Source organism: Onychostoma macrolepis, chromosome 05 (assembly GCF_012432095.1).
Source record: "Onychostoma macrolepis isolate SWU-2019 chromosome 05, ASM1243209v1, whole genome shotgun sequence".
Taxonomy (NCBI): domain Eukaryota; kingdom Metazoa; phylum Chordata; class Actinopteri; order Cypriniformes; family Cyprinidae; genus Onychostoma; species Onychostoma macrolepis.
Window position 1 is genome coordinate 13,067,315 of NC_081159.1, and position 20,780 is coordinate 13,088,094.

The 20,780-nt window shown below is 38.2% G+C and overlaps 1 protein-coding gene across 9 annotated transcripts in view; it reads left to right on the forward strand.

Moving 5' to 3' along the window:
* atxn2 (ataxin 2) overlaps window positions 1-20,654 on the forward strand; it is a 23,332-nt gene extending 2,678 nt beyond the window's left edge. Inside the window, exons 3-25 of one of the 9 annotated variants that reach the window (XM_058774804.1) lie at window positions 47-106; window positions 244-315; window positions 456-606; window positions 4,266-4,280; window positions 6,204-6,328; window positions 6,480-6,571; window positions 6,682-6,870; window positions 7,460-7,626; window positions 8,498-8,713; window positions 9,898-10,080; window positions 10,163-10,342; window positions 10,463-10,570; window positions 11,215-11,285; window positions 11,362-11,711; window positions 11,966-12,032; window positions 13,331-13,471; window positions 14,237-14,254; window positions 14,894-14,966; window positions 15,217-15,410; window positions 16,792-16,894; window positions 17,352-17,740; window positions 18,466-18,640; window positions 19,933-20,654. In XM_058774804.1, coding sequence (XP_058630787.1) covers window positions 47-106; window positions 244-315; window positions 456-606; window positions 4,266-4,280; window positions 6,204-6,328; window positions 6,480-6,571; window positions 6,682-6,870; window positions 7,460-7,626; window positions 8,498-8,713; window positions 9,898-10,080; window positions 10,163-10,342; window positions 10,463-10,570; window positions 11,215-11,285; window positions 11,362-11,711; window positions 11,966-12,032; window positions 13,331-13,471; window positions 14,237-14,254; window positions 14,894-14,966; window positions 15,217-15,410; window positions 16,792-16,894; window positions 17,352-17,740; window positions 18,466-18,640; window positions 19,933-19,961 — 3,168 coding nt within the window. In that variant the 3' untranslated portion in view covers window positions 19,962-20,654. Of the gene's footprint in view, window positions 1-46; window positions 107-243; window positions 316-455; window positions 607-4,265; window positions 4,281-6,203; window positions 6,329-6,479; window positions 6,572-6,681; window positions 6,871-7,459; window positions 7,627-8,497; window positions 8,714-9,897; window positions 10,081-10,162; window positions 10,343-10,462; window positions 10,571-11,214; window positions 11,286-11,361; window positions 11,712-11,965; window positions 12,033-13,330; window positions 13,472-14,236; window positions 14,255-14,893; window positions 14,967-15,216; window positions 15,411-16,791; window positions 16,919-17,351; window positions 17,741-18,465; window positions 18,641-19,932 lie in introns of all 9 variants that reach the window. The other 8 variants (XM_058774798.1, XM_058774800.1, XM_058774802.1 and 5 more) reach the window with 8 other exon arrangements.
* Window positions 20,655-20,780: the final 126 nt, after the last annotated feature.

Genomic DNA, 20,780 nt, shown 5'->3' on the forward strand with positions numbered 1-20,780 from the left:
ACCACAGCCCAAAATAATGTTTTTTCTTTTTTCAATTATTTTTAAGGTGGCCTTCAGTGGAGTTTATGCAAACATGAGGATGGTTCATGTTTTGACCTCAGTTGTGGTAGGTCCATATGCACAAGACTGAAATAATGTTTGTTTGTTCATATTGCAGCTATTATATTTTTTGTTTTTATTTAATCATTGTCTTTACCAAAATAAAACCAACACAATTTGGTTTTGTGCTTCACCACTCAACAGGGTACCAAATGTGAACTTAAGGTTAAAAATGGGCTGATCTATGAAGGAGTTTTTAAGACCTATGGCCCAGAGGTGAGGAGAGGAATTTCTGTGGCTCTAATCTCAAACATTTAAATCACTGGGCAGCAAAAAAAATATATATTCACTTTTATTCTACATCTATGCACATATGCCATTTTTTCCCTATATGGTTTTGTTCTGTGCATCTGCAGTGTGATATTGTCCTGGATGCTGCGCACAGGAAGAGTGTAGAACCTAATGTGGGCCCTCGCCGTGAGGATATTGTTGAGAGCATCATCTTCAAGTCCTCAGATGTAGTGGTAGTTCATTTCAAAGATGTGGACCTCAACTATGCCAAGAAAGGTGAGATCTTTGTCAAAGAAATGTTTGTCCTTGCTGCTTTAGTGGTTTGTGTACAGCTAAAGTATAAGCTCTGATAAGATGTAGTATAGATTAGGGCTGCACGATATATCGTTTCAGCATCGATATCGCGATATGCACATCCGCGATAGTCACATCGCAGGATGTGCGATTTTTAGTATACTGACCGTTATATTTATACTGATCGTTTTCGCGACAGCTATCGCATCACGCCACCCCGCGACGCACTGTCTTCACTGGACGCGAAAAAGCGACCGTTGCAAATCCTTTGAACTTTGTGTCAGTACGTCATAAAAAGAATGAGGGATTCACTCGCAAGGATTTGCCGTGTCGCGCCGCATCCAGTGTAGACGGCATCACTGATTATAATGGGTTCTATTGTATTTTGTCAGCGCCCTTTGTAGACACGGTGAGAGCCACTCAGATATATGTGAACACTGAATTCCATTCAGTTTCGTGTCTATTTGTGCCTGAAATGACACATACGCGCGAAACTGTCAAAATGCATGTCTACAAGTATCCTTGTAAACACAGTTGCTTATGGCTTAGGTGAAGGTAAAAAATTGATAAAGAAAATGGATAGTATGCTCACAGCAGTTTAATGTTCCTAAGGCTTTCAGTGTCATGAATGTTAATCAAACAGCAAAACACAGAGAAAAATCACTTTTGTAGCTTTAACAGATTTATTAGATTTAATTTATACAGTGTTATTTTACATTTGATTATTCAACCAGTATACCTGAATACTGTTAGACTTACTGGAAAAAATATAAAGCACTGTTTATTTATTTTATATCTTTGTTCTATTATATTTATCTATGTTTGTAATTTGTTCATTTTTCTATGCTGATTTACTCATCTACAATATTTTTTTTCCAAATAGAGCTTTTCAAGTCATCTGGAGGTTTTTTTGTTATTTTTTTCATATCGCAATATATATCGCAGAAATACAAAATATCGCAATGTGAGTTTTTTCCAATATCGTGCAGCCCTAGTATAGATGCTGTGTAGGTATGAACTGCCAAAGCAATTAATCTATGAACACAAATAGCAGGAAAACTGATCCATTTACTGACATCACAACAAATTTCTGTAAGGTCTTGTACATAATTCTACACATTGCAAAGTGCGACTTAAAATGATGCTTTGAGTTGGCATCAACCATCAGAACAGATTTTTCAAGATGTAATATCAAGAGGTTTTTATTGCTGAAACTAGAGCCATCCGTTATATTTTACTGCAGATGGGGTGATGTGTATTTAGAGGACTGCAGTATAAATATGCATTTTATAGAAGACCGATATGATTACACTAAGGTTGGCAATTAAAAAGCAAACATTTTACTTGCACCGTGTATTGTATTAGCCAGTGGATAAGTACAAAGAATAGAACAAATGTGCTTGTGCAATTCTTTCTCTATGAGCTCCTGACTATTATACGGTAATTTGGATTAAATAACCCTGTAATGTACAACCCACTAGTTATGTTCTATGATTGCTAAAGTTTTTCAAAGAATTTTCTCATGGTTGACAACAGTTCAGTACCAGTTCAGTGGTATTGTTCAGTTCTGCATATTTGTTTTAGTTTAACGCCTATTATTTTTTAATCCATGATGGGCTTTATAATTATTCAGACACATTGTCTCTTTTTTTTTTTGAACTCACTTCAGGTTAAGTTAGTTGTTAGAGTAGAGTTAAAGACTGTCACTAATGAGAAGGTGTGGTATTTTGCTGTTTGTTTGTAAGCATGAGCCAAATGGTTCTTATATCCAATGCAACCATTTACAGTAAATATGAAACAACCATGTCTGTATTTACACTGTCAATCGATCACAGTGTTTTTTTTTTAAATTTATTTTTATTTTTTTTGTGGTGTCAGCTGCAGATCAGATTTTGTTCAATATGTTTACAATATGTGTGAAATGAATGATACGTACACAAGTCAGTACACAAATAGTTGAATTCATCATAACATCTTGCTGCCTCATACAGGGTTTCCCCATGTCTTTAAACACTCCTGATTTTAGTGCCATTAAAATGGCTTAAGTATGTGTTTTTTTCTGCTAAGCATTACACTTTGAGGAGAATTGTAAAATTTTACTAAAAAAATGACAGTTTAGTGCAACGTAAGGTTGTTACGTTTGTTTACATGTGACATTTTGCATGCTTCATCAGAGGTGAGTGAGCAGTATGGTGTGTTTGATTAAAAATTTCTGTGAAATATGATATGTTGAGATTGTGTGAACTTGTTCTTTATATGTGTAGGGGTGTGCAATATGTATGGTCTACAATTATATCAGAATTATTGCTTTGTATGTCACTCTGCCAAAAAAAACAAACCAACAAAAACATGGCTTGAGAGTATACATTTTTACTCTCAAGCCATGTTTTTGTTGGTTTGTTTTTTTGGGCAGAGTGACATACAAATTTAAGTTATACATGGCCATTTTTAGCCCCGTAAGTTTTTGTCTTAAATTTTTATCATATGATGTGTGTGTAGTATTACATAAGCAAGAGTGCTTTTCCCAAATATCAGCAGGATTGCAAATGTGATACTGATTTTATATAACAGTTCAATAAACACCAAGTTAAAATTGTTAGTTTTAGGCATGTTATTGTAAATAAATTTGATCGAATCAGTTTAATTTGATTACCCATTCATAAAAACAGTCACTTCCTTAATCATGTTAAATAAATTAGCCAAACAAATGCTGAGTGAGTGAATGACTCACTCAACTCACTCATTAAGACAGTAACTTGTCACCACCTATGTGTACCTCCAGTACTATGATTAAAAATGCATCCAGTGTAAATGCATGCAAAAAACACTCAGCAAAATATTGTCTAATTATCGTTGTCAGCAAAATCTCTGAAAATACTTTTTTCTTTCTATAGTACGCCCTTAGCGTATGGTATTCCTTTTTATTTATTTAGATCTTTAAAAAAAAAAAAAAAAAAGCCCTAACTTTGACTTAAAAATGTTTAGAGCCCTGTACAAGTTTTTTGATACATGGAATAAAAGCTTAACCAAAACCATAAACTTAATCTGTGATGTGCATGTAAATGTGGTCAGTGTTATGCAATCAGATCTGTGAGCTTTGCAGTGTCAGTGCAGACCATGAAAACATCATTATGGACAGTGCCTGCTGTTGTCCTGCAATTATGTTTTCATTACTGCTGAGTAAGATGTTTATTTGATAAAAGTTCAAAGTGTGATGTTAGGAGAGGGGATGACATTTGAATGGATCAAAGACATTGCAAATCACTCGTTATAAAATATTTATAATGCTACTACATACATTAGAAATGCAAAACACACTTTTGAATTAAATTATTATTCCAGACATACTCCTGTGTGGTAGCTTTTTATCCTTTTGTTGAAAAATGTATTTGTTAAAAGCTGCTTTTTTTTTAAATGACATTTGCAACTTGCATTAAATTTGAAGTATGTATGTATGTGTGTATATATATATATAATATTATTATTATTATTATCTCCACTGCTCCTTCCATACAATCTACAATGCAACCCTGTCTGCCTGTCTCTATCACTGTAGGTGCAAAAAATGCATTAGTTGAATCTGGTCAATGATTTTATCAAACTGACCCATTTTTTTATTCTGTTTCTTTCCTCTTAAATAGTCTCATCAGATGCAGGTAATGCAAATCATCCTCTTCTTTTACCAGCGTATTTTTTTTTATGCAAAATCTCTTCAGTTGCTTGCGGCATTCTTTGAGTAGGTGAATAGTGCATGACTTGCAGGCATTTTGACACAGAGATGCTTTTGTTATTGTATGCAGCCCTGAAGTCAGAGGATGTTGTTTTTGCATTATCCTTACAAAAGAAGCACACTGTATCGGCTTCTAAAGTGTTCTTTTTGTTCTACATAGATTAGCCAGCTATATGAATGTTTGATATGACTACATTAATGCTATTTCTTTAAGAAAGCTCTTTTTTTTTTAAGGTAGATTAAGTGTTTCTAAACGATTCTCCTAATCGCCTCTTTTTAAGTACCTACAAAAAAAAAAAAAAAAACACATTTCAGAGTTCAATTAGAGGTAGCTTTTAGAGAAGGTTTGTGTTGTACAGTACTTCACCTCAGGAATTGTGCAATGTTAAGACTTTAGCAACTAGATTGCAACTTTTTGCACCTGAGAATGCTGGGTGTTTACAGAAATGGCACAGATACAAGAATGATCAGCTAGTTGTATAAAGATGAAATGGCATTTGCCATCATCATACCAAAAGCCAAACAATTAACACACAAGTGCCAAACCCACTCAAAGCTGGCTGCAAGTAGCTATTGTAATATTTTGGTTGTCATTACATAATTATCTTGATAATATTATATGAGGCCCGTTTCATTTCATGAGTGTCTCAATATTGCTTAATCTAAATAAATCCTGGTGGGAGATCATAATTCTTCAGGTTGTGATTTCATTTTGATTTGTTTGCCTGGGGTTTTTTTTCTTTCTCCTTTTCTTTTATAAAATCTAATTTAATGAAAACAACATGAACTGTTAAATTCAGTGCAAGAACAGTTTAATATCAGTAATGCAAATCATGCTGCCATAAACTCTAATTGGCATTGTTTTTCATACAACAGCATTTGAAATCAGTGAAATGAAATGAGTTCTTTTTATTTATCAATTTGTCGAAACTACTGATTGAAATGCATGGCGTCATGCCAGTTTAACAAACCCACATGTATTGATTCTTTCCTAATTCTTATAATACTGTGTTTCCTCTTGAGTTTTTTGTGACCCTTAACCTCTGATATACTCCGTTGAAGGTCATGTTCTCAGGAATCTCACTTTCCAATTAGTGTTTCTGTTCAATAATCAAGTTTATTTTGTAGTGTTAAGGTGCATTAGCATTAGTAAAATTCACTGAAATTTTGCAGGCAAAAAGGCCTATTGTTAGTAATGTAGCAATGTATGAAGCACAGTGAACACAGAAGTTACTTTCAACCCAAGCAGCTTCCAAGCAGGTCAGTGTGGCAAATCCATGGGGAACCCACGGGAAAGTCTTTTGCCCTCCATGCAAAATTCTGAATTGTGTGGATTCCTATTGAAATTAATGGGTTTTGCCTGTGAAAATTCAGAAAATGTGACCGCACCTTTGGTTTAAGCATCAAGATTTAATTAACTATTAGCAATGACTTTACTCTAAAGGGAGCAATGCTTCCTATCTTGCTTTGAGAGAGGAATCACTTATTTGTTTTCTGGTTATTGTACAACAGCTTAATTCCTCAACGAGAAAATGAACAGGATGTCAGAAAAAAAAATACAGCTCTGCCTTTTTTCTGAAAACATGGCCTTTGAAATGTGTTTGTAATGCAGTGAGCTCAGAATCAAGATCGTTGTCTTGTCTAAATGTGAGATCCTTACCCCTGCACCACCATTTGTGTTCGTTTAGAAATCATCACCCGTTTTCCATATCATTATGTTCCCCATATCTTAAATTTGTTTTAATTTCTGTTTTATGTTCCTTCCATAAGCATTTGTGTACTTTTGCATCACCATGATGCAAGTGATATGAATCCTGTTGTTTGTCTTGTGTGTTGGTGTGCGGTGAAGACAACTTCACAGACAGTGCGGTAAGTGCCCGTCTGAATGGAGAGCACAAAGAGAAGGATCTGGAACCTTGGGATGGAGGGGAGCAGCACATCTCAGGCAGCATGGAATCTCTTGACACTGATCTGGTGAGACAACAATCAACAAATCAGGCTTGACATATAATGTTGGATTATTTTAGAAGTATCATAAGCAGTAACAGTGTTGAGATATTTAAAGCTGTTCCAAGAGGTATGAGGTGAAACGGTAATCACATTTTTGAAACTGTCTCTCCTTCAGTCAAATGGTTGGGATCCTGATGAGATGTTTAAATACAATGAGGAGACATACGGTGTGAAGTCCACCTATGACAGCAGCTTGTCCTCGTACACGTAAGTCCTGTCATTTGTGCTATAAATCACCTCTGATGAGTATGTACATTTGTATAAATACTAGGTATGTGTTGTCTCCTAATTTGTCTTTTTTCTTAACTTGTTTCCAGGGTTCCTTTGGAGCGAGACAACTCTGAGGAGTTCCTCAAGCGGGAGGCTCGTGCATCACAGCTGGCGGAGGAAATCGAAGCCAGTGCCACCTACAAGGCCCGCGTGGCTCTGGAAAATGACGACCGCTCTGAGGAAGAGAAATACACTGCTGTGGTTCGTGGAGAGAGGGAGCTTCACAGCCTCAACAGGTGAAGGCGATTTTATTGCTGATTTACAATGTTACTTATATGTGAGTTTGGTAAGCAGTTTTTGAGTTGTCTGTATGTCCCCATGCAAGTAGATAGGAGTTGGCCTGCATGCCTAAAATAGCTGCTTGGAGGCATTGCAAATATGTCTGCCATGTATACTTTGATTCATGTAATCACTTTGATTAACTTCAAAGGCTATGCTCAGATTGAAATATATTTACATATGCCTGAAGAATACAAAAACTATTGCTGGTTTTAAATGGCAACTTGTTGCATGTTATTTCATCTGCCCAAATTTTGCGCAACAGTTATATTTCCTTCCTTTGTCTGGATCAATGCAGGCAATGGCAACAAATGTTTGCAAATTTATTGTTGTTCCCCATGTTGACCAACAGAAGGCTGCTTAGTGTGAAAGTGATGTCTGTGTGAGCTGTGCTTCATCCACTTTTGACAATGGAAAAATGACCTTTGCTAATATGACCGCACCTTCACAACAGTTTTAGTTGTTATTAGTTGGTGCTAGAATGTATTGCTCAATTAGTTTAATTTCAATGCCGAGTTGTCCTCTTACTTCTGTTTACTTCAACAGGGAGAACAAATACATTCCCCCTAGTCAGAGGAACAGAGAACCAGGGATGTCATGGGGAGCTGGTCGTCAAAACTCACCTAGACTGGTGCAGTGCAGCCCTGGGCCACCCGCACCCAGATCTGGACCTCATGACTACAACGCAATGGATCAGCGTGTGGTCAATGGAGGTATAAGATGATTTTTGAACTCTTTGTTTGTACCTTGACTTATTTTGGGTCATGTTGGGTATACAAAACAACTAGTGACTAGTGTTGTGGTACCTTTATTACACAATCAAATTTACTAATGTATGCAAACAAACTGTATGTTTGGTTATGCAGTTCTGAAGCCTTGAAATATTATCGGCGGTGGTTACCAGCACAGCTAGACAAGCAATGTGCTGATATTTTTTGATAGATGTCTCAAAGTTTTCCCTGGTGTCACTTTTATTGGAATCATTTCTTATCAGTTCCTGAAACAGAACTCAAAATTTTCACTTAAAATACTAGGAATTGGTTTAGTTTAAAAAAAAAAAAAAAGATTCTATTCCTTTGGCTTGTGTTATCTATTAATCTATTGTTCTCTCCTTCACTAACAATCGATCTACCAAATCATCTCTCTGGCTTTCAGTCCTTTCATGATAAAAGGATTTGGGCAAGGGAGTACTGCAGGCCAAGACTGCTGCTGTTCCAAGAGAATCTGATTGATCTTTCCAAATGTTCTTTCTTTGAAGTCCTGTTTCCCGGTGTTTTATGTTTCACTGCCTTAGAATTAACCAAAGAAATCTCAACATGTGATTTGTTGCATTTCGTCTTTGTTCTTTGGTGTCTTCTCATTCCTTCTCAACTCATTTCTTCCCAATACTCTTCCATTTCATCTCTCCGGACCTTTTCTCCTCGCTAGTGTTAGTGTTCGTGTCTAAACTGCTCATTCTATAAGGCCTTCAAACTTTTCTGTTTTCCTATTCAATTCACTTGCTCATTTGTTTCCCCTCCTTCACTCTCTTGCTCAAATGTAGTTTTTCTTTCCTCTCATTTCGACTCATTTCATTTCTATCAGGTGCACACCCTTGGCCCTCGCGCTGCCCATCTCCCTCCTCTCGCCCTCCATCCCGTTACCAGTCAGGCCCCACCAACTCTCTCCCGCCCCGGGCGGCCACGCCCACCCGGCCTCCTTCCAGAACCCCATCCAGGCCCTCTCGGCCCCAGTCTCACCCCTCTGCTTATGGCTCTACAGGGCCCCTGTCCACCATGCCCAAACGCCTGTCCTCAGAAGGTATCAGAAATTCCAGACCGAGCAGCCATTTTGTTGTGGCACCACTGCTCAGGTTCAAGTTTTGCAATCCAAATGCCTGAATTAAGGCTGCCACTAACAGCTGTGGGACTTTCCTGGTGTTTAATAAAATGACTCACTCCTCTTCTTGTTACATTTTCTATTGCTATCCCTGTTTTTATGCATGATTGAAGTGAATTTGGGGCACGTTTCACTCACTCATTTTCTGCGGTGTGTGTGTAAGTGTTGGCGTTGTGTTTTGGCCATGGGGACACCACTGGCAATGCCCAAGTGTTTCTTTCCATGTCTGATATTGGCTTGACATTCATTGTGTTCTCACACATCAAATGAGAAACTGTCACAGCCTCTTCAGTTCAAATGAATTTCAGGTAGATTGATTAGAATTAACATTCTTATCCATCAATATTTCATGAATACGGAGAAAGGCACATGACATGCGGAGGAAAAAATGTGGCAACAACAAACTAAGAATTTGTTTCCACAACTTATTAATTTGTGGCTACAGTGTACTAATTTTTGCTTCATTTTAGTTAACGTGGCCACGTTGTACTAATTCATTCTCTCGTGTTGATTTAGTTAAAGCATGGCCACATTTTGCTAATTAGTTTCTTTGTTGTAGTTAAATCGTGACTAAACTGTATTAATTTGTTTCCTTGTGTTAGTTCAATCATGGCAACAATTTGCTGTTTTTTTCCCCCCTGCTTTAGTTTAAAACAAGGCAACAAATTATTGCAATTTGACCACAATTTAAACTAAACAAAGGAATGAATTAGTAGAAAGCCGACAGTTAATAAAATGTGAGAATAAATTCTTACTTTATGGTCACAGCATTCTTTTCGTCTGCATGTGATGTTTGGTACTCTGTACATGACAGTTGCTGAAATGAACGACTTGCTCAAATTTGGTTACGTTTTCTGGTATGTGTCATAGTGTGTCCAAGACGCATTTAAACCACAAACTGCTGTTATACATAGTTATGAGTGTGTTTGTTTGTTTTTTCTAGTCTTTTTTTACCTCAGTGTTTGCTTCATATTTGGTATTTTGAATGTCACATACACAGCAACTGCTTGGAGTGAGCTACACACTACACATTGGTGAGAAATGCCCTAAAGGGTGTGTGTGTTTCTTCCTTTAAAGCACACTCATCCCTGTGTTTGTGAATGCAGGTCCTCCAAGAATGTCTCCTAAGTCACAGCGTACTCCTAGACCTCATAGAGTGACCTCTTGTCGGGGTGGTGGGCCTCCTCCGCCTGATTATATGTCCCAAGGTGCATCGGTGGAGGTTTCCGCTCCCCCTCCTACTCGCAACAGTCCTTCTGGGGGAACCTGGTCATCTGTTGTCAGCGGTGGTAAGTAGATTACAAATCAGTACCTAGATTTCAGTTTCATTCAGAATGACTTGCTGACACATTTTTCCCACTTCCTCTTTAGCACACAGACCTCGATCACCTCGACAAAATAGCATTGGTGGAGGTGCTCCAAGTCCCTCCTGCTTGTCTTCCCCTCAGGCTGGTACAGTGCCAGTAGATTCTGCGACAGCTTCCACAACAGCGACGTCACCCACAGCAGCCAATCCGGCCACCAACCTGGAAGCATCTCCAATTGAAGAGGGTAAGGACGTCCCTTACACAATATATGCCGTTTTAAGGCCTGTTTAATAATATGTGCTATGAATTTCCTCTGTATCAGATCCCGCAACAGACCTGTTTTTGTTAATTTGTTTTTAAATAGCCAAAGAATCAAGAGTACTAGAGACGAGACAGAATTCTCCCAATGCCAACAAGGAGAACGTGAAACCTATTGAAGCTTCTGCAAGCATCGCTCGATCCATCGGAAAGGGTGTGTACCTGTGAAGATGTCATGCTGTTTATCATGTATAACGAGCCGTTTTTAATCTGAAATTTAGAGCTTTTGCTTAAGCTGTTTTTGTGGCATGCGATTTTTGCTGTGTTGACAAAAAGCAAGAAAGCAGAAATTGCCAGTTGTCAGTATGAATTAGGGATTTGGCTTCTAAGAATTCATTTTCTTGTGCAGAATTGCTGACACTGTAAATATAGATAGAGCTGGAAATTACTTTTTCGGTTCATCTTATAAATCATACACAAACTGCCGTACAATTGTAGGTACAGCATATGCATCAAAGTAGGGCTGATCCAAAATCTGATTTTCATTCTTTGAATTCCCAATAATTTTTCTTTTATCTATAGAAGTTTGAAATAAACTTTTTTTCTTGTTTTTCCACTCAAAATAAAAGTTTAGGGAGGTGAAGAGAGAGTTTGTAACCACAACTGTACATAAGCATACAAAAAAGAACTTGCTGTTGATGGTAACTTACTGCAGTGTCTAACACTGCAGTGTCTCATTTTTTAAATACCACGTTTATCTCCACTATGGTATATTGCGACACTACTGCATCAAAACTGAAAAATCAAATGAAATTCTGTAATTTGTTTTTAATAAATGTGCTTTTTTGATCTTCCTAGGACCTCCCAGCATGGCTCCAGACCAGAGGAAACAAATAGATAATTTAAAGAAATTCAGTGTAGATTTTAGGGTAAGTGTTATTTCTCTCCAATTATGCATGTTTTACAACTGTATTTTCACTTATTGAAGCCCTGCATCATTTGTAGTTGCAGTCTAGCTCAAATACAGATTCAGTTTTTGAGCCCATGGTGACCAAGACTCCACGGGACCTCGTAGAAAAGCCAAAGGATCAAGCAGCTGAGAAGAGCACAGTAGATTCTACAGGACCCAAAGTCCCCATGGAGTCCGCCATTAGTGAAGAAACCTCCACTGCTGTGAGCGTCGCCCCAACAGGAAGTAAATCTGGTACCCCTTCGCTTTCTCCTTCCGCTGCTGTACCTGAGCAGAAACGAGGGCCTGATGTGACGTCTCAGGGCGTTCAAACCACTTCGCCTCTGGCCAGTGCTGCTGCAAAAAACAAGGATGAGAAGGAGGAGAAGAACGATCCTGTAGCAGAGTGAGTCAGCAGAAGAAAATGGAAAAGCCCTAGCTTTATCAGTGTGAATCACTTACAGAATTTGTCAAAATGATAAATTCATTTTCTTAATAAGATAAAGTTGCCTAAAAGAGTCTTTCTCAGTAAAATGATCCTTGTCAGATATGTGATTCAAAACCAGATTGCATTGTCAGGAATGTGTTCATTGCCCTGAGGAATATTCTTGTCGTATTGTGAATAAAACAACATTGATTTATTGTTTATGCACGTTTTAGGAGTGTTAGAAAATCTACTCTCAATCCCAATGCCAAGGAGTTCAACCCAAGGGTATTTTGCTCCCCTGTAAGTGAAAATTAAGGAAAATGTGTTGTACCTTAAAGGGATAGTTTACCCAAAAGTGAAAATTGTAATTTTCTCACCCTCAAGTTTTTCCAAACCTGTATGAATTTCTCTCTTCTGTTGAGCATAGAAGATATTTTGAATAATGGGGACCAGCAACTATTTGGTTACATTCTTCAGAATATCATGTTCAACAGAAGAAAAAAACTCCTTCAGGTATAGAACAACTTGAGGGTGAGGAAATTATGGCGGAATTTAAAGGTGACATATAATGAAAATCTGACACTTCCAGGTTTTAAGTGCTATAATCAGGTCCCTGGTGTATCTACCAAACAAGAAAACATGAAAAAGATTAACCCAGTAACTTTGTTTTGGTAAGCCTTTTTCTGCAAGTGTCTGAAAAAAAGAACGCGTCTGATTTCACTCCCCTAGTGACGTTGCAAAGGGATCTCATTATAATATTACTGCCCCTTAATCTGTAAATTTCCACCCATGGCGCCGTCATTTTGATTTCGCAAGCGATAACGGTGTACCAGTTCTAATGCCATGACGAAAGTTTGAGCAAAACATGCTAACTGTTCTGCCTTTGGCTGCACAGAACACAATTTAGAGTCCCAGCCTCAGAGGAGACAACAGAGCAGTGGATTTATCGATTTATTTACTGTATATTGCTGCTGCCACACAGATCTAAAATAAACATGCGATTTATTTCCCAGCTGTTTACTTTCACAGACATAACTGACTGTTTTTGTAACTTGTGTGTTTTTAACATAAACTTGTGTGAGAATGAGAACTTAGTTTAGTACATCAAGTCGGGATTCGAACACGGGACACCCAAAGCGCAATGGCGCTGTATGTCGGCGTGCTGCCCACAAGGCTATTGGCACCGACCAAAACATGTTTTTTAGCAGGTATGATCTGTAATGGTGCAGCTCTATTCTGGAAAAGGGGGCGGGGAGCAGCAGCTCATTTGCATTTAAAGAGACATGCTCTAATACAGCGTGTGTCTGCTTCCACTTAAAGGCATTTTCAAAATGATATAATTAAAAATCTATGGTGTATTTTGAGCTGAAACTTCAGAGATGCATTCTGGGGACACCTGAGACTTGTATTACATTTTGTAAAAAGGGGCATAATATGTCTCCTTTAAATCTTTTTAGTGAACTGTCCCTTTAAGGTTTCTGTCTCAAGTTGTTTTGTTTTTCCATTACATTTTCTGGAAGATGGCAAACAAATATAGTATTTGAAATGTACGTTTATATTTTTATCTAACGTTTATTTTATATGAACTCTTTCCTCAGCCTAAACCAGCAACAACCCCCACTCAAACCCGGCCCCAGGGTCAGCCCAGCCCTTCCATAGTAGTGCAGCAGCCCCCTGCCGTCTATGGCCAGACCATGTTCCAGATGTACCCTCTGACGCCTGTCAGTCCTGGTGTTCAGGTGAGCTCCATTAGATGAACCGTTCTGTTAGTGTAATCTCATTCGTTCTGTGCATGGAAGCCCACATCTATCCCAAAACATTTGTTCTTATTTTTATTCATGTGCCAAGATCCTTGATGTCCTGATTGCATTCATACTTCAGCCATCCCTCTTACGTTTTCATTTGTCAGCTGCATTTCATCGGCATGTATATACAGCACATGATTGCTTTCGTTCAGTGAGAAGGGCCAGTAGAGGCCTGTTCAGGCTAAGTCTGGTTTAAATAAAATGGCACAAATTCTGAATTCGGTGTTAAAAAAAAAATTCTTAGGTCAAAAATTCATAGGTGTGCACTAGTTTATTTTATAGACTTGGTGTGAACAGACCTTAAGGTCAAGAACATGATCATGTAAAAATTATTTGATTGGTAGCATGCTATAAACCTTTGGAAGGAGCTCATGGTTCGTCATCAGCCTGAGAAGTTACGCCTCACTGATGTTTGATATTGTATTTGCTAATTTATTTTGTTGCACTGAGCAAAATAAAAGCTTTACTGTTATATATTGTGGTGTAGAGTGGAAAGATGCATTTCAACAATTGCAAAACTCAAAAGCGACAATTAGTCTTTTATTTTCCTCTACAGCATCATTTAAAAAGCTTTTGTTTCATCTTTAATCACTCACACATTTTCTAGAAAATGCATCTTATACTGAAAAAAGCAAATGATTATCACACTAAAGACTCGTTCTTTTTGTTTCTTTTCCCTCTTTCCTCTCTCTCCATTAGAAAAGCATTATCTGGAAGGTTTGTGCAATTCTAAGCTTCTTTTTTTTCTACTGAAAACATGTATGAGATTTTTATCTGCATAACTGACCAACAGCTGTTGGTTTGTCCATTTCTTACTGCAGCTGATCAGTTTTATTATTATTATATTTTAATGCTGTTGTCAATAAACCTTGTCAACTAAAATTTATCAGTACTTTTTTTTTCTGTAAAATTAGTCTTTTTTTTTTTTTTTTTTTTCTCTTAACATTTTTCCTTTTTTTTTTTGGTTACGAGTATTGAAGCTTTGTTTGCATGAACACTTGACCAGAAAAGGAGAAAGCCAGAACATTGTGGCTTTATGTCAGTCAGAAGCATTAATGTGTGTATTCTTGCAGTAGAGGACAGAAGTTTGTTGGCACATCTTAAAAGTCATGTCTTTAAGAAACAGAACATGGGGTTGAACATATTAATCCACAAACATTGAAAATGTTTACAAATAGCTTTTTCCCATGAGCACTGTAGGCTAAAAGAGAAAGCGCTACAAGTCAATTACAGTGGTAATCAACAGAATATAATACACAATAGTTTTAAGATGCATTCAGCAACTGTTCTTCAAGACTGTGAAAAACTCAACATAGATGTAGTTCTGCATCTCAAATTGTGCTCCTCATCCTTTAGCCTCCAGCCATGTACCATGTTCAGGTTCCTCATATGACCATGAACCAGGCCAAGTCCTACAGACCAGGTAAAGGTGAGAATGCTTCACTCTCAGAGTGCATGATGTTTTTTTATACAGCTGCTTAAGGCTGTTTTGTCTTTTTTCTTGTCATGAGCTTTTTCGGTGTGGGGGAGTTATGCTATGTTTTTGTGTATTGATTTTGTGTAATATTTGCAGGGCTGTGGTGTTAGGAAATAAGATCTGTGCAAATTTTTCTTCTTTTTTCTCTCAAACAACATCATGCCCATTTTATTCTCTCTTCTTTTGCTGTATCTGATTGCAGTACCAAACATGCCACAACAAAGACCAGACCAGCATCACCCACCTGGCACGTCTACAATGATGCATCCAGCTACAGCTGCTGGGCCGCCCATTGTGGCACAGAGCCCAGCCTACACCACCCAATACTTCACTTGTAGCCCCCAGCAGTTTGCTAGCCAACCTCTGGTACAACAGATGCCCCACTACCAGTCACAGGTACAGTGACTTTAGAGGTCTCATTTCTAATGAAGAATTACCAATTAAAAAATTCCCCTGCATCCAAATATACTTACCTCCCTACTTTAAAGTGGACACACAAAAAACAAACAAAAAAAAACAGTATGCGATATTGGTATGTCTAAATACATAGTATAAAACAGTAGGCGAGTAGTTTCTGAATGACTTAATACTTGTGTTAAGAATCTGAAGTGTACATTCAGTGGACATTTTACTATACACAGGAGAGTAGTTGTGAATGCCAGTGAAGCGACAGAGCTGATGCCATAGATCACATGACAAAGCCGACATGGCAGATGAAGTATGCCTGGATTAAAAAAAAAAAAAAAGTACAATGTACTTTTTTCAGTCATGTAGTCAAGCAGTACCTACTCAGACAGTAAACGACTTTTGGACAAAACTTGAACATTTATAAATGTGGTGCCTGACAATCTTTATCTAGTATTTGTGAACATTAAATTCCCATTCTTAGAACTACCGAAATGCTGAAAAGATACCAGTATCAACAAACGACAGATACAACAAACAAGCATTTTTTACAGTAATATAAAAACCTTAGAATTATATCATTACAATTATATTCATATTATACTATGAATAGAATTGTATAATTGAATAATTATGTATCCCATTAATCCATTAATTTTCCAAATGTTTTGAATTTTTTTTTTAAATAGCAGTTAGCTATGTACAATGTAACGTGACAGTGTCAGAAATACGAATTAGCCACCTCGTAAAATATGATGAATTGCTGTGAGATCGGGCTCAAAATACAGCATGATCCATCGCACATTGCTATGATCCACGTTTACTGACCAACCAATAAAAATGTGACATGAAATCACCGTGACATGGCACTAAAACATAAAACGGCTTACCTCAAGCTCTTATGCCTTCCTCTTTCGCTGCTTCCACTTTTTTTTCAGCACACATAAAAACTACAGCTGCTAAAATGATTTATCATGCTCTTTTTGTTTACCACTAGCACATGCTGATAAAGTTTTTTTTCTTCTATAGTAACGTGTGTTGTAGCTCATGAGTCAATAGGTGTCATAATTGTACAGTCTACACACGTCATAGCCAAGTTCATTAGAACCATGTCGCACAGTGTGAAATGCAATGATCTTATAGCGGGGTTCCTCAAATCTTTCCCTGGAGGGCCAATCTGCTGCAGAGTTTAGCTCCAACCCTGATTAAACTCACCTACATGCGATTTTCTAATGATCTTGAAGACTCTGATTAGCATGCTCAGGTGTGTTTGATTAGGGTTAGAGCTAAACTCTGCAGGAGTGGGCCAGATTTGAGGATGCCTGTCTTATAGGATTGCTAAAATCATGCAGTGTGGGTTCCTGTGTTTCAGGCCCAGCATATGTTCAGTCCAGTGATTCAGGGCAGTGCGAGGATGATCACCCCCCCTGGCCATGCTCAGCCCAGTCTGGTTTCTTCCTCCACCACTCAGTATGGTGAGCAGATGCATACTATGTATGGTAAGAACTCCCGCCAGCACAAAGCCTAAACCTTGCCAGCCCATTTAACCTCTTTACTATCATACAGTGCATCTATGCTAATTTTACAATCACTTTTTATAGCTTCTGAGTAGCTCAATGTTACAGCAATTAATGATGGTCTTTGTAATGAGTCACACATTAATGACTCAGCAAAATAGCACCTAATTTTTCAGTTGATGTTTCTGTTTTCTTTTTATTACATTTGTAATTGTAGTTATATTTATAATTATTTTTTATTTTATATCTAACAATTTAAATGTCAGTTACAAAACTCATTAAAAAATAGACCTTTCTGAGTATGTCATTTGTTTACTTTTGTTTGGTAACAGTCATATTCATTGGATTTATTTTGCATAAATGCAGTGATACCATATACTATAACTGCTTGTATTTGTCTGTTTCTGTGTTTCAGTGTCACCTACCCCTATTCCTCAGCAGTTTCCCCACCCAAGCTCTACCCTTCACCCTCATCCGCAGCACCCTCAGCCCTCTGCCACCCCGACAGGACAGCCGCAGCAGGGTAGTCAGCATGGAGGCAGCCACACGGCCCCCAGCCCTGTTCAGCATCCTCAGCATCCTCAGCACCAAGCGGCGGCCGCTGCAGCCCAGGCCATCCATCTGGGAAACCCACCACAGCAGCAGATGTACTCAGCCCTGGCACCCACCCCACCTTCCATGACCCCCGGTCCCAACCCTCAGTCTCCTCAAGCCAGTTTCCCCTCCGCTCAGCAGACTGTCTACATCCACCCCCAGCAGGTGCCGCATGGGTATAACCCTAACCATATGGCTCATGTGCAGCAGGTTAGTGTTCGCAAGTTAGACACCAGGGCCGGTTGCACCAGCTGGACGTACACCCGGTCATAAGGCTAGGCTGGACGTAAAATGCGCTTTAAGTCATGCGTAGAATTTATACCCGTTGCACCATCTCGGCGTAGTGCTACATCTGACACTAAATCTTACGCCTAGTCAGAGGTAGGTGTAAAGTGAAAACTCATGATTTGCTCGGACATTATTAGCTTTTAGGATTCATGTCTGTTAGTTAATTATTACTGCAGACGTGAACTGCAATGTTTATGGTCTTTTCAGGCAGGATAAGCGATATCAGTCGCAGAGCTCGGTGTTGACTATAACACTCTGTCGACAGTAATTGAACTAATAAAAAAAAAAAAAAAATGTACATCTTGTAATTATACAGTAAAATATTACATATGATCTGGGATTATTAAAAGAAATGTAGCCTACCATTCCACATCTTGCTTGGAAGGACAGTATGCTTGGAAATATTTCACGTCTTTAATTCCAGAATGTGTCAGCGTGGACTCGCATCGTCTACGCCGGGCTTAGCTGTGCCTGATCGTAGTTTTAGTTGGTGCAACAGGTGTAAATATTTATCGTAAAGCTGGACGTTGCAAAGCCCAGCGTAGGGCTTACACCCAGCTTTTTTACGTCTAGCTGGTGCAACCGGCCCCAGGATTATAGAAATGCTAAGAAATACTTAAAAATATTCATTCACTTTGTCTCTAAAGGCCCACATGCAGTCAGGGATGGTGCCACAACATCATGGCAATCCTTCCCACCCCCCCACTATGATGTTGATGGCCACACAGGCTCCTGCTGGCCCCCAGCCTGCGCTGCCCCAGGGTACTCTCAACCCCATCCCCGTGTCCTCAGCCACACACTACTCCTACACTCTCACCCCTGGTAAGGGCCTGTCTCAGATCAACTCAACACATATCAAAATCAGAAAGAGATTTATTACCAAGTATGCTTACACACACACACACACAAGGAATTTGTGTGAATTTCTGTGACAGAAGAGCTTCCGATGAACAAAGGCAACAGCAATACACAGATAGTAAAAATAAAGATAAGATACATATGTCAATATAATATGCAAATATACTGTGGTGGCCAAAATTATTAGAACACTAGTATTTTCACCAGCTAAAAATGGTTTTAAAGGGATAGTTCACCCAAAAATGAAAATTCTGTCATTTACTCACCCTCAAATAGTTCCAAAGTATTTATTTATTTATTTTCCTACTATGGAAGTCAATGGTGCCCCAAAACAGCCTGGTTATAAACTTTCTTCAAAATATCTTCCTTTGTGTTCAGCAGAACAAATAAATTCATACAGGTTTGGAACTACTTGAGGGTGAGTAAATGATGACAGAATATTCATTTTTGGGTGAACTATCCCTTTGTCAGTTATTTATATCTTTTGCTGTAGTGTGTCAGTAGGAAATATCAGTTTACATTTCCAAACATAATTGTAATAATCCAGTGAGATTTTTGTTTGCACAAGAAGTCTTGACAACAGCCAGTGCTCCACACAGAGATCTGATCTCCTCATCATCATCCAGTCTGTCTGGAATGACATGAAGAAACCGAACAAACCGAGACAGACTCAATCCAGAAAAACTGTGGCAATGTCTCCAAGATGCTTCAAGAAACCTACCTGCAAAGTTACAGTACTGTTAAAAGTTTTAGGCACTTGTGTAAAAATGCTGTAAAATGAGGATGCTGTCAAAAATAATGTCATAAATAGATTTTCTTTTTCAATTAACTATATTAAATCAACATTTGTTGTGGTCCTTTGCTTTTAAAGCAGCTTTTGCCCTAGGTGCACTTGCGCGTAGTTTTTCAGGTAGGTTTCTTAAAGCATCTTGGAGACGTTGCCACAGTTCTTCTGGGTTTGAGTTGTTGCCTGTATCTCACACATTCTTCTGTTTGGGAATAAGGCGACTCTTCCCACTTGAGTTTAATGTGTTTTAACAAGTGATTCCTAGAGACTTGTGTACTTCCACAACCAACTTTTATTGTCTTATTTTTTATGAAAATATAGTGATTGGCCAGTTCTGTTTTGCCTGTAATGTTTGTTGCTTACTGACTTAGGGTTGTTCATTGTAAATGTGTTTTTGTTTTTTCCCCACCAAGTTTCTCTCTTCATTTTGCTATGGGGTTATAATATAAATCTTTGTGTTTTTGTTCAGTGCAAGGTCACCATCAGCAGCAGCTGTAGAGGATGAAGATCGGAGAACAGCAGTCGATTTGAGTGGCTCCTGATCTTCGCAGAGCCATCTGGCCCCACCTACCACTTACTGGCCAACAAAACTTTACCTGTCTCTAAACTCCCCTAAATGGCCACGAGAACCTCAATCATGCTGCTCTACTGCTATCCACCACCAGTGATTAAGAAACACGTACAAGCAAAGATGTGGTGAACTCTGGCTCTTTTAAAAATACAAAAGAAAGACGAGAGTTTTAACGAGGAATCATTTTTCACGTTTCAGTGACACTAGAACTCTTGCAGTGGGTCTTAACAATAACAAAGCCCAGATGAGTGAGAAAACTGTGCATAAATAACTGGAACATTTCGTCTGCACCTTCTAAGTTAAAGATAATTCTTCCGTATATTGACAGTATTAACATTACTGTTAAATGCTGCTGCTATAGCTGTGCTCAAGACCTTGGGGTAAATCAACACCAACAAAGTGAAATGGTTCTAACCAAACTTAACACAAGAAACTTCCATTTAATGAAGATGTTCGGCAAAAAAAAAAAGCAGATAAATTATTTATTAATTTAATCTGATGGCAAAACCCCATTAGACTTGACCGTTATAAAACTGTTAAGTTAAAATAACTTTTACTTTGTAGATAATATAAATGAATTTAAAAAAAATTAAAAACATTAAAAAAAGTTTTAAAAACTTTACACGTCTTGACTGTGTTATTTATTTTTTTACTGTCATTTTGTTACTTCACTTGACGACAATGAAGACCCTTTAAATGTTGATTTGCTCATTTCTGTGGTTATGTTGTAAGAACATCAGAAGACA